At 44.3% G+C, this 18,188-nt stretch overlaps 1 protein-coding gene across 12 annotated transcripts in view; it reads right to left on the reverse strand.

Annotated features, from left to right (window-relative positions):
* The window catches only part of CACNA1C (calcium voltage-gated channel subunit alpha1 C), an 896,734-nt gene that overhangs the window by 222,775 nt on the left and 655,771 nt on the right, over positions 1-18,188 (reverse strand). For 9 of the 12 annotated variants that reach the window (XM_049885097.1, XM_049885095.1, XM_049885091.1 and 6 more), the window contains exons 7-8: positions 17,730-17,926; positions 4,911-5,014 (exon numbers count right to left, since the gene is read on the reverse strand). The exons of 1 other annotated variant lie outside the window; for it this stretch is intronic. In XM_049885097.1, coding sequence (XP_049741054.1) covers positions 4,911-5,014; positions 17,730-17,926 — 301 coding nt within the window. The remainder of the gene's footprint in view (positions 1-4,910; positions 5,015-17,729; positions 17,927-18,188) is intronic. 2 more of the 12 variants (XM_049885094.1, XM_049885093.1) reach the window with 2 other exon arrangements.

Genomic DNA, 18,188 nt, shown 5'->3' on the forward strand with positions numbered 1-18,188 from the left:
AATTCTAATTGGATTGAACTTGTTCTTTCTCAGGCTTCCTGCCAACTGGCGAGTACCTTCCTCTTTCCCAGGGAATTTTATGCCAGGGAACAGAGGCCAGATTGACAGCTAACAATGAAGATGGAAGCCTCACTTTGCTTTGTTCCCTCCCTCCTTTTGCTGAAGCACCCAAGTTGAGGATGGTCTTGGAAAGATGCCAGTCTCCCTTCCATCTAACTTTTTATCCCTATACCTGGTTAACTCTCCATGGGCCTTAGTCTTATTCTCTGGAGAGAGTAACTTCAGATAGAGCTTCTCTCCCTATGCAAATCAGCTCCAAAAACCGTGTTTCAAGACTCCCTCTCTTGACCGTCTTTCTCCCCATACCCATTCTCCACTCCTTTCATATGAAGTGGGTTTGGGGCTGTGAGGCCATTGAGTAGGACTGAGATCAAACTGGAGTAGGGAAAACTGAGCCTGATCTGTTCTACAGCATCTCTGCTACCCCAAGGCCTCTATGGAACTAAAAAAACCTACATGGGGAGAAAATAAAAACCAGTTGTGCTGATGCATCTGACCGGCTTTAAGATATTTTCTCTTGTAGCAGAAGGATGTGTGTTGAAGCCGTGAGGTGGTGGAGAAGCATCAGGGTCAGATCTGAAGGCGTGATGGCTCCCCTTGGCTCCCATGGAGTATGGGCATAACCAGGCTTGTGGCAGGCTGGAGGGTGAGTGTGGTTTCCCTCACCAGACCCCACACTATAAGTGATTCCCTGGGTGGCAGTGCCTGGCTCACGTTATCTCCTCGCCTGGATGCCAGCCATGTGCTGCTCTGGGGACTGAGCTCATGGAGACATGAAGCCCTAGCCTGACAGGCTGTGTTGGGCCCAGGGATTGGAGCCGGCTAGACAATCAGTCACTGCCATGGGATTTGTCACCAGGCAGGAGCACATCTCTCACCAGCAATGGCCAATATGAAAAATGAGGGGTGGAGTAGAGAGCCAGGGGGCCAGTGCTCAGTAATGTAAAGCATGCAAAGGGATGGGAATGCAGAAAATCCAATCAATGAAGAACACTGGGGCTGTAGGCCCTCTGCAAATCAATATACGTTGCCATGCCTTCTGCTGCTCCCACCCACGGGCACGTACGTCTTGGCCTTTCTCTTGCTTCCTTCTGGACCTGGATATTGTGTCTTCACTATGGTGCCATAGTCCAGTTTCTAGTGTATGCCTTCAGGTTGTAAGATGCCTATCCACAAGGTCCTATGCTTCTTTGGAGACAGCAGTGTTCCCATTTCTCAGTGGGAAAAAGGAATGGGTAATTACTCATCTAAAAGATTTCAGGGCCTATATGTTCCCTTGCCAGCTGATGCACATGTCTCTTTGCAATAGCTTAAAAACAAAAAGTAACCAGATTTCAGAGTCTGGGGACTTCCACCTGATTCCAGCTTCAAGTGCAATTTCAAGAATCTCCCTGTCACTCTAGTTGTTTTAATTATGGTAGGCTGGAGATTGAGATTCTGGGGGGGGGGGGGGGGAAGTAAATACAATCAGATTATTATCTGTGCTAATACCACTCCTACAACTTGCATAGGGTTTTATGTGAGGCTGTGTAGATAATGAACGGGGAAGCATTTTGGAAAAAAAAATCTAAGAGTTACATAGTCTTTGACTTTATTTGGCCTTATCAGGAATACGTGAGTGTTTCAGATAAAGGACATGTAACCCTCTGATGATCAAAATTTTTGAATTTCCACCTTTTAGATGGAAGTTTTATGGAATGGGCTTTTCCCTACCTTCACAAGCAGAACACACCAAGCACATGTTAACATTTTCCTAGCGATCAAACCACCAAACCCATTGCTACTGTGTCAATGCTGAGTCACAGTAACCCTATAGGACGGAGGAGAACTGCGCCACAGGGTTTTCAAGGCTGTAATCTTTATGGAAGCAGACTTTGACATCTTTCTCCTGCAGTGCAGCTGGTGGGTTCAAACCACTGACATTTCGGTTAGCAGCTGAAAGCTTTAACCACTGTGCCATCAGGGCTTGTATTATTGTCCTGACTAATCAGGATGCTGACTTGGAACTGTCGTCACCATGTGGTCAGTCAAAAGGAGCCTGATTCCAGCTTTTGTCACTGAATGGGAGGTAGAGATGATCGCCTACAGATGCCTTGCTCCATTGGCAGAGGGTCCGCCCAGAGGCCTGGGAAGCTTGGCAGACATTCTATCAGCAATTCTGGACCATGAGGAGCAGACTGCGGCTCTGGGAATGCATCAGGCAGCAGGTGCTGGGGAAAGTCTTCAAGAAAGACCAGCATATGGACTTGAGTTCTCAAAGGCTCAGAAGTCTGTTGGAAAGAATTAAATCTACAGCCCTGTAGATGCCTTCCAAGGGTCCTGATGCTCCTGTTCTGAGTCCACTAATGTTTTTGAGTATTACTAAGTGCCAGGCTTTAGGGTAGGTGTTTTCACATATCCTATCTCGCTGGACTGCATCAAGCCAAGACAAAACCAACAAAACCCACCACTGTCGAGTTGAGTCCGGCTCATAACAACCCTATAGGACAGAATAGAGTGCTTCTTAAGGTTTCTAAGGCTGTAAATCTTTATGGGAGCAGACTACCACACCTTTCTCTCCAGGAGCAGCCCGGTGGGTTTGAACCACTGACCTTTCAGTTAACAGCCGGGCCCTTTAACCGCTGCATCACCAGGGTTCCTTGACAGGGTCGCCAAAAGACTTTTTCTCTAACATCAGCAGCTGCTGTCATTTGAATTCTCTGTTTTGCAACCAGCAGGAAGATAACTTCTCTAGTAAGGCCAAGAACAACTATGGGCAAGATACCCTGCCTAAGAAGGGAACTTCATGGTCTAGTTCTCATTCTTCACTTCATATTCCCAGGAGAGGGCTTTTAAATTGCACAGATTTGGTTCCAAATCTCTGGGGAAGAAAGTGGAATGATATTTTTTAAAGGATTAAAGCTCTGGCTTGTGGTACATTCCAACCTCATTCAATGTACATCTAATGGGCAGTGAAAGGAAGATGGTGGAATGGAAACCAAGCTGGGTCTGAGTTCTGGTCTTGGTTCTGTAAAACACCAGCAAAGTGACATTGGACGTGTCACTTAACCTCTCTGGATCTCATTTTCATAATTTTTAAAAGTAAAGGATTGGAGCAGTTCTAACGTTTGATGGTTTGATCCAGTATTTCCAGCTTTGATAGGCTCCAAGTAAACAGTAATCATTGTCATGATAGCACCACTACTGAACGCTTACTATATATCAGTCACAGTGCTAAGTATTTTACGTAAAGGATCTCATTCTATCATCACAACAACCTATGAGTTAATATTATTATCCCTATTTTGTCAAAGAAACTAATGTTTAAAAAGGTGAAGTCATCCAAAAGAAGCATCCAACAAGTAGCAGGGCTGGGAGACCCAAATTTCTATCTTCAGTGGGTGATTATGAGGTGAATTTTTTTCAATGCTCTCCTTAGGGACTCACATATAACCACAGGGGCATTTTCTTGTGTTGGAACATAAAAACAAAAACCCCTCTATAATCCAGGCAACTAATCAGGGGCTTATTCTGTCCTGCTCATCCTTTTTACCCCTGATGGAGTCTCCTATGTGAGCTCACCTTGGCAAAATGAATGGTGTCATCAAGGTCTCTAATAGGCCACCCACCATGGGGAGGGGTAAGGATAGGAACACATTCCTTCCTTCAGCCAATTCTAAAGACTAAACCCAATGCTCTTGCATTGCATTAGGCTGCTGCAGAACTTGGGAGTAGCTGCTCCCAGTTTATGCATTAAAGGAAAATGAAGAGGGATCTTTATCTTTACGCTTGAATTTATCCCAGCATTAATGTCCCTAGATATCTAGGAAAGACTATTCAAAGTAGCTGGACTGTCTTGAGCACAGCAGAAATAGATTACCCTCCCTCCCCCACCACGGAGCAAAGGAGGCAGAGTATGTTCCCCACGAGCAGGTCACCAAGGGTATTTTGGTGTCAGGCCTTGGCATGGCTGGTGTGGACTTGTGAAGAAGAAAGTGGGCTGAGGAAACATCCCGTGAGTTTCCATGGTATGCAGTTGGCCATTGCCAGGGCTACTCAATCTTCCCCATATGCTACTTCTACCACTTTTTAACCTCAACTGACCAAAGACCAAAATTAGGTAGACTTTGTACTTGCAGCCTACCAGACTTGGTAATAACAGTATCTCTGGAAATTTGGAGGAAATTATATTTCATTTTATTCTATTCTCAAATAATCTATGGCTTAAAACAACTAACTTCCTTTTCATTCAGAAAAGAAAATTCCAAAGATGGACTATTGAGCTTATAAGCTAGACCTGAAGTGAATTTGATTTTTAGTTTATTTATAGTTTGAACCATACTTTTCTTGCCTTGATTGGTTCAACACTATATAAAAATAGTCTATAATCTTTCCTACTGGCCTGTCACAAATTGTGACTGGCTCAAGAGATCAGGCAAGGCTGATATAGTTGAAGGCACATAGTCTATGGGTCTTCCCTCAAATTCTTGCTGCCAAACCCTTCCCACTCAAGGGTCTCATCATGCCACTCCTGTGGGTGAGGTCATTAAGATACAAGGAGAAGCATCCCACTTGCTTCAACAGCTACTTAAGGGTGGGGAAGGTTTGAATGAGCTGGCAGATGACAGGTGGGACCAGGCATCTCTTGGTGAAGCCATCTACTCTTCTCCATTGTCTACCACCCAAACCAATGGATTCATTCTTGTACAATTGACCCTTTATCCAGCCAGGCCAAGGACATTCACTTCAAGGCTCCTGAAGTGACCCCTTATCCCAGGTTAATCAGAGCCAGGAAAAGAATAAAGCCAAGAATAGAAAGAATAAGTAAAATAAATGGAAAAATCAAGACCTTTTTCCTTGGTCCTGCTTACCCGCTAAGAACACCGAGAACCAAGTTAAGTACAAAAAATGACCCTATGATGATTAGTGTAACAAAATAGATCCAGGGCCAGTCCCTTCCTACGGCATCATTGACCTGGAAGAATGGAATGATAGTTAGTGAGGCACACTCCACAACCGAGCACGGCCAAGCGCCACTCACCGGCTCCCGAGACACTGACCTAGCAGCACTGGGACCCAGGGATCCTCTGGGTGCTAATCGGAGGCCAAACGGCCTGCCCAGCCAATGTATTAGAATTTTTGGTTGAATGAAGACTTTTTTTCTTTCTATTTTTTCTGGGGCTGTTAGGGTCCCCTCCCTGAGGATCCTGCCAATGAATAGAGTGGAAGCTGGAACCTTGCTCGGCTGCATTGTAAAGAGGACATAGAAATGGTCAGCTTACCCGCTCAACACACCGAGAACCAGATTTAGAACGAAAAAGGATCCAAAGATGACCAGACTGACAAAATACACCCAGGGTAACTCATAGCCCATAGCGTCCTGCATCTGGAAAGATGAAGGAGAGTTAGGAAAGAGAGAAAGCAGAATTGGGTTAAAGCAAAGAGGCAGGTGGGAAAGCATGTGAACAGAATCTGGAGGAGACAGATGGGGTTGATCAGGATCCATTGTTCCTCCTGGCATCATCTACATTCAAAATACTTCCCTATGAGTTTGACCTGAACTGTAAGGCATATTTGTGGGCTTGGCCTCAAGAGGAATCCTGTCTGGCTTTCTCTGTTGGTTTCTTTCCAGGAACAGAAAATTTTCTCCAATGCTCTCTGTTCACAGGTCTAAGAAGGCAGTTAGCCTCAAAAAATAATTTCTTCAGCATATGGTGGTTTTAGATCAGTTGGGTTTATATGGATGTTAAATGTTGCATTGCACTCTGAGGCATTCAACCTTGGTGCCTGAAGTGCCTCAACTCTTACTGATAGAGCAGGAAAAGTGAAACCTTAGAGGAGATGTGAGGAAAGATACCTTCCTAAAGGACTGGCCACCTGGACCCTGGCTTGTGACCAGAATTTAGAGGCTAAACCCCAGTGCTTACGAGAACTAAAGGCCACAGGTGAGGAAGAGGCAGCCATTTTGGTTTATGTATTCAGAGAACGGTTCTTGTGCCTGTAACCACAGCCTAGATGGAAATGGTCCTTAACTTGGACATTGCGACCTGTCATTAACTGAAAAATGTAGACACCCTGTAGAAAGGTTACAAACACCCACAGTAGCTGGAGGCAGTGGTGTACTGGAGCTGACTCCTATTGGCTTTGGAGAGCTGACTCTGCTTGTTGGTCTCTTCCCAACTCCACCTTCAGTGACTTCACATTGGTAGCTTGAAAGTGACCATGGTGGGAGTATTTACACCATGGAAATGGTAAATGATACAAATCAGCACTCCCTCCACCCCCTACCCCTGACAACTGGTTGTTAAAACATTTATCAGCACACATTTACAGCTAGAGGGTGGATGTGAAAATGATAAGTCAGAAAGCTGTCTTTTTTTATCTAAGAGTACATTAATTCTGATTTAGTTTCTCAACTCTATCTCCCCTGGTGCTTTCTGATTAGATTAAACAAGGTTTAGTCCTATCTTTCTAAAATGGAACCCCAACTTTGTTGTCAAATTAGCTCACAGATCCAAATTCTTAAGGCACACCACCTTCCTGAATGATTTACATCAGTGATTCTCCAAGTGTGGTCCTCAGAACCAGTAGCAGCTGCAGCATCACCTGAGAACCTGTTCAGAAATGTACATGCTTGGGGCCCCACTCTGGACCTACTGAATCTGGAACTCTGGAGGTGTGAAACTCTGGAGGTGGGCCCCAACCTGGGTTTTAACAAGCCCTCCAGGAGATTCTGATGCATGCTCAAGTTTGAGAACCACAGATTTACATCATTCTCTCCATGGTCCCCAACTTCAAATATAACATGACAAAGATTTTGATTCACTGCATACCTCCACCACGTTGTACAGCAGTGTTTCTCAAAGTGTGGTCTGAAGACCACCAGCAACAGAATGATCTGAGAGAATTGTTAACAAAAGCAGATTCCTGGGCCCTTCCCCAGACCTCAGTGAGGCTCATAAATCTGCATATTAACTACCCCAGGTAATTCTCAGGCATGCTGAAGTTTGATAACCACTTGCAGCCTCTCCACTCCAGGTGCTTCAAATGTGTTACAAGTGTCCTCGGATAGTAATGCCCTCAGTCCTCAGGACTGTTCAGACTCTGAGCAACCTCATCCATTTACCTAAGCATGCTGGACAAATCAGATGGTCTTTGTGGGCTGGCAATAAAAAAGTTTGAGAAGTACTGAGAGGCCTACCTAGTCTGCCTGGTTTGATGTGTTACATCCTAATATGCCCTTTATAAATCCATAATGTTTACTGGGTGTTACTATGTTTTGGTTAGAGAAATCCAGCAAATGCAGTCATAGTGAAGAGTGCAAAAATTGTGTTGAGGGCTTGGGGGTCACTGTTTGAATGGCGTTAGTGAAAAAGAGAAGGTTTCACAATACATGTCCCCTTAACCACACCATAATTAAATCCAGTTTAACACATGTTTATTGAGCATTTTCAGTCCCACACACCCTGGTCCATTTTTTTCCATAGCATTTACCACTTTCTAATTCTATGGTTTACCTGTTTATGACATTTACTATCTGCCTTCCATGCTAGAATGTAAACTCCACAAAGGCAGACAGTTTTCTTTTTTTAAAGTGATCAGATTAGTTTTATTTTTTTTCCCTTGATACTTTAGATGAAAGTTTACAGAGCAAACTAGTTTCTCATCAAATAGTACACACGTTGTTCTATGACATTGGTTAACAACCCGAGACAGGTCAACACTCTCCCTTCTCAACCCTGGGTTCCCTATTACCAGCTTTCCTGTTCTCTCTTGCCTTCCAGTCCCTGCCCCAGGGCTGGTGTGCCCCTTTAGTCTTATTTTGTTCCATGGACCTGTTCAGTCTTTGGCTGAAGGGTGAATCTCAGGAGTGACCTCATTACTGAGTTGAAAGTGTTTTCGGGGACCATACTCCCAGGGTTTCTCCATTCTGTGTCAGGCCAGCAAGTCTGGTCTCTCTTTTTTTTGAGTTAGAATTTTGTTCTACATTTTTCTCCAGCTCTGTCCTGAACCCTCTATTGTGATCCCTGTCAGAGCACTTAGTGGTGGTAGCCGGGCACCATCTAGTTGTACTAGGCTCAGTCTGGTGGAGGCCGTGGTAGATGTGGTCCATCAGTCCTTTGGACTAATCTTTCCCTTCTATCTTTAGTTTTCTTCATTCTTCCTTGCTAGAAGGGGTGAGACCAGTGGAGTATCCTAGATGGCCGCTCACAGGCTTTTAAGGCCCCAGGCACTACTCACCAAAGTAGAATGTAGAACATATTCTTTATAAACTGTGTTACGCCAATTGAGCAAGATGTTCCCCAAGACCATGGTCCCACAGCCCTCAGCCCAGCAATTCGGTCCTTCAGGGAGTTTGGATGTGTCTATGGAGCTACCATAACCTTAAGATAGACAGTTTTCGTCTGTTTTGTTCACTAATGTATCCCAAGTGCCTAGAACGGTGCCTGGCACATGGTAGTACTCATTAAATGTTTGTGGAGTGATGAATGAACTTAATGCATGCCAATGTGTGCTCTAAGTAGAAAGCCCTTGCTAGTGCGTTTATGTGTGTGTTTGTGGGGAGTACAGATAAGTAAAATGCAATTACAGTGCACAGTGGCAAATGTAATTGTAGGAGTAAGTATGCAGGGTTCTAGAAACAGAAAGGGTAGGAGGATCAGGGAAGAGTCCCTGTATGAGGCCGGAGGAGCAGGCAAGGGCCAGATCAGGCAGGGTGGTATAAACCTTGCACCTTGGAGCCACTGAAGGCAAGAGGAGTTAAGCATTGGGAAGGAAGCCCAGAACCCATGTGATCCTGTATGGGATTGGGAGTTTCCTAGAAACTTGGCAACTATTAAAAATTGAGCTGTAAAGCCATCCTGTCTCTGGGACAGAGGATTTTCTCAGTGGCTGAACTACTAAAATCTCCAGCAAAAGAGTAGCTATTAGGAGAGATAGGGCAGAAGGGTCTGTGTGTGTCAGACCCCATCCCCACACCTGAGAGCCTACAAACCAGGTCTTGGAGGGCTCATTCCCTTTGTTAGCCAGAGGTAATAGTCTAAACCAAGACTGCAAATGAAACCAAACCAGCAGAGGGAAGTCAATAAAAGTCTTCACTAGCAGGAGAAGAAAAACAAAACTGCACCAATACAGGTGGGGCAGGATTGGTGGAATGAGATTAGGAAGGAGAAACGTGGAGAAGCCACAGTGAGTTAGGTGACCACAGGTCACATAATGATGGCGGTGATGGCCATGTAATACCAGGGTCTGTAAGTCACATTTTAATATAGGGAACTGTGGCTTAGTCCTCTGATTAACCCGTAGCCATTGACTTGATTCTGACTCATAGCGACCCTATAGGGCAGAATAGAACTACCCCATAGGGTTTTGAAGGCTGTAATTTTCACTGAAGCAGATAGTCTTTCTCCTACTGAGCAACTGGTGGGTTCAAACCACCAACATTTTGGTTAGCAGCTGGGCACTTAACCACTGTGCCACTAGGGCTCCTTTGATTATTCTTTGGAGCAGTCATGTTAGAGTCCATGTTTGCTCCATGTGTATTTATGAAGTGTCTACTATGTGTTCTTACACTGTGTTCCTTGCTAGACTCTATGCTACAGTGAAAGCAAGAAGGTTGAAAACAGTTCTGAGGTGGGAGTCCAAGGCGGCTTCTATTGACATCATGTGAAAGGCTTTCTCAGATTAAATCCTGCTAATGAAGGCCATTAATGCTTCGTTACTTTTTTGGGAGGATGGGGAAGTCATGAAAAGCTGATGAAATTTATGGACTCTCATCAGAAAAAAACCCCCACTCTCCTAGCATTCTGCACTCAATTTCTAGGGCACACTGACACCCTGAAGCCCGTCCTTTCATCCCATGTTACTAACCTGCTCTAAATAATCAACCAGCTTGTTCTGGGTTAATCCCAAAGAAGTGTTTTCCCCATGTGTGAGTTATAGGGCTGAGATGGGCAGTGAAGGTCTATTCTGAGGAAGTTCCCTTTGTTCCTTCCTCAGGGAAGGTGGGGACAGTAGGTCCCAGGAGGAGATAGTATGCTCACCACAGTTCACCCTCACAGAGCTGCCTCCAGAGCTGGGCAGATGGTGAGTGGGAGAAAGGACTGGTTGGTGTCCCACCAACCTCCTTGAAATGAAACCTTTCCCAACTGGTTCCTCAGAGCCCCCAAAGTTTTGCAAACATTTTTTATAAAAATGTTTTTGTGAACATTACCCTTGCAGAAAAACAGTCTTTCAGGCCACAGATCTCTGAGGAGTCACCAAACTTGTGAGCACTGGAGATTTCCTTGGAGTCTTTGTTTAGTTTGGTTGTCCTTTCCTCTATGCCTCAGATAAGATAAGTGACTTCCAGCATCATGACAAACTTCAAATGGATGGAGCTAAAGACCTAATATCATTGTCCCATAGCCAGGGCCAGGTGTCCCTGGCTGGCACAGTTAAGCAAACACTTGACTACTAACCAAAAGTTGTCGGTTCAAATCCAATCAGAGGTGCCTCGGAAGAAAGGTCTGCAACCTGCTTCCCAAAGGGCACAGCTTTGAAAACCTTGTGGAGTGCAGTTCTACTCTGCACACACAGGTCACCTTAAATTGGAATCAACTTGAAGGCAACTGGTTTAGTTTTCTTTTTTTTTTCCTTTGGTAAATAGCCAGGGCCAGTACCAGGAGCACTCTTATCTGGAAGGTGAAAGCAACTCTTGGTCTCCACCTCTCCCTTGTTCTCCTTTCTTTCTGCTTTGGTTCCTTCCTTCTCTACAGGCCAGTTCTTTCAGAGGTCAGATGGGGAACACCAGGTGAGGGGTAGGGGACAGAAGGACAGATGAAACACTAGCATGCTTCCAAGGTAATACTAAGAACCCCACCACCCCTTCAGTGGGCTCTGGTCTGAAAGGAAAACACCCATTTTGTTTTCTCTCTTATTTTGTATTCTGGGCCACCTATTTTGGGGGGCAGACTAGGTAGAAAGCATATAATGCTGGGTGGCTCTGAAGTAGGGCAATGCCTGGAGTGATGATATTGATGTCTTAAATCAGTTGGAATGGGGCTATTGAGAAGGAATAAACAAAATAATCTTAACAAAAAAATGACCCCGATTGCTGACACCCTTATTTAGAGGTGAAAAAAGGATAGGTCTTCTCAAACCATTGAAATTAAATGCTTCTTAGGCCTATAACAAAAGAAACTTTGTGACTTTCCTAAGGAAGGCAAGGAGAGGCATAGTGATGTCCATCATCTGCAGCCATCAGGGTCTCCAGGAACTAATGTTTGCTGATGCACACAGCCTTACTATTCCCAGACTCTGTGGACACAGCAAAGGGAATACTGAATGAAAAATACAGCAGACCGTGCTGAACCCAATTTCTAATTCCTTGAGGGGAATCTTAGCCTCAAACCTTCAAGTGCCCCCTCCCTCTAACAGAAGAAGAAACACCCCCTCACTCCTATCCCTCAAGGCTACTTGCCCTAGCTGGGTTGCCATGCATTTTCAAGCTGCATGTACATTTTCCCATAAGGTCCTTAGCTCAGGCACTGTGGATCCAAAAGACCAAACAGTCCCAGCAGATGCCCAGAGAGAGGCTGTTACTTGCCATCAAAAAGCAGGAGGTGTAAACCCATAAAAGTCACAGTGCTTTACACAGAGTCTCATTAGAGGACAGGATTTGCTGCTGCCAGTGAGTGACAGTCAGCCCAGGGCAATGGCTTGACAAATCTGTGACTATTCATGACCTTTGTCACCTTGCTTGCGGGGACATAGGGGTCTGTCTTATGGGTCACTGAGTGAGCAGCAAATCAGAAACCAGGTTTCACCTGACTCCTTTCCCCCGATTTGCTCACTGTTATACACTGAGAACCTGCGAGTACCTCCAAAGCACAATTAAAAGTCTAATTTCCACTGCAGAAAAAAAGCAACAGGCTTCTAACACCAAGACAAGCCAACAAAATGAGCTCCTTGATCATTAAAAAAAATCTCAGAACTCAGATGGGCTCACACAGCAACGTCCTGTGGGAGGTAAGAGCCATAGATAGCAGTGGTCTAAGTATGGAGATGTATGGTGATGGCTGGCTCACAGCAAAAGGAAGGCATGGCTTGTTGGTTCAGGTGCTGCCAACAGGGCGTGATACCTGTGACTGCACCTCCAGGCTGCTCTTCAGACATGGTGGGGAGGACACTTGGGGTAGCTCTATCTTGGGTTTGCTGAGAGACCCTAAAACACAGTCCTCTCTGCTCCCCCAAGCTGTGGGACAGCTCGCTGTTCCCAGGCAGAGGAGCCTTCTCTCCTGCTCCTCATCCCGCCTCAAGGCCAGCAGAATCCTCCCTTACTCCTGGAAGTGATCTGTGATCATGCTGAGCTCTCACTGCTTGTACCACCCAGGGTTGCTAAGTCACCTCTCATTGTCTGCCCTTCCATTTTCAATTAGATCCTAAACTTTTTAAAAAACTATTATTGTAAATATGTTTGTAACATGACATTTGCCATTTCAACATTCTTCGCATGTGCAATTTAGTGACATTAATTGTATTCATCATGTGGTGCAATGCTAAACTCGACTTTATTCTTCTTGGTACCCCACCTCCCCACCCCAGCTCAGTCCCGGGAGCACAGTAAATGCTCAATAAATGTTTGTTACATTGAACTACGGAATAACAAAGATTTATTTAATTACCCCTGAAATGACAAAAATAAGACCCAGTAAATAAATAAGGGTTTGAGAGATGCTAATTCTCCTTCTTGATATGTTTATAAACCATTGGTTAATTGTTGGGATAAGCAAATGTGTTTTAAGCAGCATGGTCACTAAGTGGGTAATACTCTGAGGCAGATTAAAAATTAAGGACCACAGGTCCTAACTAGGGTTTTTTCTTCTCTGGACACATGCTAAAGAGCCCAGGGTGCCTGTTTTTGGATTCCTTGAGAATTCTTCTTTCAGCTCTTTACTTAGAATGACTATACGGGGGAAACAAACAAACAAACAACCTGTTGCCATTGAGTTGATTGCAACTCATAGTGACGCTACAGGACAGAGCAGAACTGCCCCATCGGGTTTCCAAGGAGCAGCTGGTGGTTCAAACTGTCACCCTTTTGGTTAGCAGCCATAGCTCTTAACCACTTCGCCACCAGGGCTCTAGAATGACTACAGGCTATCATTAGAATTCAGCTCTATCACTTCTGCTTTTTTGATTCCTTCACAGGCTCATCTTGTATATTCTGTAGTGAAAGGAGGGTGACTTTTGAAGACAAGCTGGTATAGGTTAAAACACCCAATTCAATCTGGTTGGCTGCAAAAGACCTTTGTCATAAATAGGATGCTTCAATACTACCAACACCAGAGATTTGTGGCTGGTGTGTGAGTGTGAGTTTAGTAGCTGAAATACCTTCCCAGCATGTGCAGACGTAAGTGGGATGACAAGACGGAAAAGTGAGGGGTTGGCTCTCCTGCTGGCTGAACCAAAGCTAATAATCCCAGATACTACAGGAGACAGTATGTGTGATTCTAAAATCTTTCCTTATATGATTTCTCATTAACTATTGTCGTTAACCTTATTCCTAATTTTTCTAAATCAGTGGAAGAACTGGTTGCAGAGAAACCTACTGGGGGGCACTGGGTGGTGTTAGGAAGAGAGTGACCCCATGTGTTGGCGGGAGGGTGTGGAGAGTCATGAGTTCAGGGGAACAGACCAGAGGTGTTCTGCTGTGTCACAGAGTATGCAATATTCTTGGGGTCCCTAGAACCATCAAGATTGGGTGAGCCAAGGTCAACGAAGTCCTCTTGATGAATTATTCAGGCATTTAGATTCCTAAAGAGCTAGAAACATCTGTATTCTAGAGTGGCCCCTACTCTAATTGCTGCCTTCCTTACCCACCATTCTCATACGCAACCTTCTACTGCTGTTCCAAATCCTGGTTCAGTGGCCATGTTATTCTGTCAAACATGAGCATAGATAGGGCTATCTCAAGTGCTGAGTCCAAAGTCGGTACTGAATAGATACTTAATTGATTGTTGTTTATGCTACCTAATTGTGACCTGGCTACAATGCGGACGGGATAATGCTCAGAGTTTCAAACTGACCCTAGTTCTCAGACTATGTCTGAGAATCCTACACAGAGTCCGCAGATTGTCTTGATTCAGTGTCTTGTATCTTTAGGAAGGCACAAACCTGAACAATACAAGACATGCTGTCTTGAATTATATACAGAAGGGAATGGATTAAAAACAAAAAAAATCCTGAAAGTAGAAATTAAAAACAAACAAACAAAAAAGAGGAAACCAATGGCAACGTTATGTTGCATTGCCTTCTTCATTCTCTTGTGTGTCACTACTTCTATAGAAGGCTAATACGTTTTATCTGATCACCATCCTACTCCATTTGAAAAAGAGATCTGGACATTCTGTGAGTAAATGGAAAGACTTTGGCTTAAGAAGTCATTGCCTGAGGAAATAACATACCAAACCTGAGTTTTGGATTAGTTTCCAAATTCCCAGGGTCCCTCTCCCCCCCTTTACCCTGTCATCTGCATACTTCTAAGAAATGATATATTTTAATCAAATTGCTCAGCTAGTTGGGGCCTTGGCCCAAAGCAAGGCCAATGGCTGTCATAGCTAACGCAATGTTCAAGCACTACTTGACCTATTTTGATTTTATTTTTTAGTCCACTAATTCTCCAAAATCAATGTAATGCAATAATGGATGCCAGAGAAAGAAATAGACTCAATATCGTCCATAGTCGAAGGCTGATGTCTGCCATTTGCTTATTGGCTTCCATTCCAGGCTACATCCAGTTACTGAATCAATTACTTCTTTAATGCATTAGTACACTCTTCTTTCTCCAGGAACATCTAACCATGTGTTTGGGGGTTCAGAATGAACCCAGCTCTGGGGTTTCTATTCATTCCTATATTTTAAAATCTTGGTTTCTCTTTCTCAGGTCTTCTAGACTTGACCCTTGAGCTTAAAAGGGAGTGCTTCTTCTGACCTACAGCCCCTACTTCTCCAATTTCTGTGGAAACTATCTGCCTAGGCTAGGCCAAATCTAGTGGCATCAAATCAGCACCATGCAGGTTTAACAGCTTAGACTCCCAGGGGTTTTCAAATTCCAGCTGGGACATCAGAATCACCTGGGTAGCTTTTTCAAAATGCAGACACTGTCGTCTTAAATCTGGGGCTTCTAATTGAATGGTGCTGATGGAGGCCTGGGCATCTTTATATTTACATTTAGAAAGCTCCATATTTAATGCTGAAGCAAATTGAGATTTGAGAGTCCGTGGGTTAGAGAGAGAGGCATAGAGACAAGGAGGAGGAATGCTGAAGGGGGAGTAAGGAAGAGGGAAGAAGGAAGGAAGAAATGGCCACAGAAAGGTCAAAGCAATTAGTGAAATTGTCTGAGAGCAGGAGCATTGGGCTGGGAGGTGCTTCCATCATGAATACTGAAGTTGGAGGCTCTGTTTCAATTCTAGGTGTGTGTGCGTGTGCCCGCGTATGCATATGCATACACACATACACAACATGGCCATTTCAGAAAGGTGCTGGGAAAATTAGAGAGAGGCATGTCCCATAAGCCTGGGATTGTTCCTTCACCTCTAACACTTTTTCCATTCCCAGCCTGAGCTCTATCACACACACCCCAGGGGAGAAAGCACAACACAGCTGCCGAAAATTGGTAGTTGCAGTTGTGTGCTTCTTCTCATTCCCCACTCTGGCTGTCATTATGACAGTATTTCTGTGGGTCACATCTGGCTGGGGGGGTATCAATGACTTGTGGTGGGGGAGAGGGAGGGAGTGATCAAGGAAGATCACAAAAAAAGATCAGGGCCATCAGCAAAGTAAATTATACCTATTTGCCCCAACCCCACACCCACGTACCCACTGCCACCCTGCCCTCAATTTGATGCCGTGGAAGGCATTTCCATAGCAACTTAAGGCATGAGTTTGAGCTCATGGGATGAGGCTCCAAAGCAAGGTCCCATACATTCATATGCTCTATGACCCTTGGCAGAAACCTGCTTATTTGCAGAAGGATGTTTCTGTCCCTGGCTGGCCAGAAGGACCCAACCCAGGTGGAAGGACCAGGTAGGGCACTTTGGGAATTTGCTTTGCTTTGCTAAGTGTCATCAATTCAACTCCTTTTCCCTCTCTCGAGAATTACTCAAAACCAAGTTCTCGTCAAGCACGAGCCTGAGAAGTGTTTTCCAATGTTTTATTTCACTTTGTGGTAGGGGTGATTTGACCTTTGTCTTCTTTTGAAAGTATCAGGACATAGCAACTCTACGATGCCATGAACTCTAGTTTTACCACCATTACTCAGTTTGGACTTTAGTCTGCTTCCTTAGACTGAGCTTCTCAGTCTGGACTGAATTTTATTCATGTCTGAATCTTCAGTTTCTAGGACCACACATGGCATGCAAGAGATGCTTAATAAATGTTAGCTGGATACGAGGTACTCAGGCAAATTTCAAGTAGCCATTTTCAAAATGTTATAGCAACACTAGGTTTTGGCATGTCAACTATAATGTAAAAACTGGGAAAAGAGGGTTTTGAATCAAAAGGATGTGCTGCTTATAAAAAAAATGAGATGATACAATATCCTGCTCCACATCTCCGTACTGTTACAAAACTGTTCATTCTGATTCAGAAAGAAGCCAACACCTCTCTTGGCACTGGCTCTATCCTTTCTGGCAGCTCTGCTCCTTGGGAAGGCATTCACTTCCCTCTCACTCTTCCCTGCTTTAGTTTGTAAATGTTGTTTCCTAAGCAGGCTCTTAGATTGTTTTCACAATGGCCAAATAAATTTGACTATTTGCAAAACTCTGGGAAAGATGGTATTTCCAAGACTGGCAACAAGAGTTATTTGGCCAAATGCTGGAGAACAAAACTGGATTTTGGCAAGTCATTTCTCATGCTGAAGTAGGAAATACTACAAAGAACTATATTTTCTGGAGCTTTTACAAATAATGGACTTGACTCTGCCAGAACGGAGACAGCTTAAATATGACGTGTGTCTCTGCCTGTGGGACAGGGTATATAGAAATCTGGTGTTCTTCTCCATTAAGGCACTCCAGTGGCTCAAAGGTCAGCAAAGCGGTGTTGGCTCCACCAAATTTGCATCATATAACCCAGCAGATTGTTTTGTTAGCAGTAAACATGACAAGGTATTTGGTTGATGAACTATTTTAATATGTTAAGGCAAGATTTAATACGAGAAATAAAAATATAATAGTATGTCACAATGCTTTAAAATTCAATAAAAATGGCTTCTTTATTAGTTTCTTCTTAGAAGATAAAGCCTGATATTTCTAAGAATTAATAATTGTGCCCAGATAATTTGTCCTCTAGCTCTCTTTTGGGGAAGGTGCACAAAAAGCAGAATTAGAGCTCTACAACGGGATGAGGAGTTGAATGGAATCCTTGCGCCAGGCTTAGCCTACTAATTTGCAAAGCATTGACTGCATGCCAGTGTTTCTCACTCTGGTAGGACAAACTGAAAGATTTCTATTAGCCTAGTGGGCAGGGAGACAGGTGCATTAGGGTGAAAAGTTCATGCTTTGTTTCTTGGGGAAGACCTGGAAGAAATCAAAGATATACATCAACCATTCCATCAAGGTGTGTATGTGACCACACGGAGATGTCAAGAAGGAAAGGCTCACACCGTTCTAGACTCCTTGCCCTCCAACTGCCCATCTCAAGCTACGTACCCAGTACAGCACGTCAGTCCAGCCCTCCATGGTGATGCACTGGAACACCGTCAACATGGCGAAGGCAAAATTGTCAAAGTTGGTGATGCCGTGCTTGGGCCCGTCCCACCCGGGCTTGCACACGGTACCATTCTGGCACTGGCGCCCGTGGCCAGTCTCCAGAGCACACGGAGAAGGATCATCCTCTGCTGGAACATCTCAAATGGCCAGGGTAAAAAAGAAGGAAGCAGAAGGGAGGGGGAGAGATGGGCAGAGAGAGAAGGAGAGAGGAGTTAGAGAGAAAAGTGATAGGATAAGGTTGACGGGACAGGCAAAACAACCATAGCAACAGCAATGTAGAACATGTCTTTATTAATTTTCCATATATGAATTAAACACCGTAAGGAACTAGGTATTCATTTTAGTCTGCCATTGATTTAGAAGGTACTTTCAACTAATTGTTACAAAAACTGTGTGTTA

Source organism: Elephas maximus, chromosome 4 (assembly GCF_024166365.1).
Source record: "Elephas maximus indicus isolate mEleMax1 chromosome 4, mEleMax1 primary haplotype, whole genome shotgun sequence".
Classification (NCBI taxonomy): Eukaryota; Metazoa; Chordata; class Mammalia; order Proboscidea; family Elephantidae; genus Elephas; species Elephas maximus.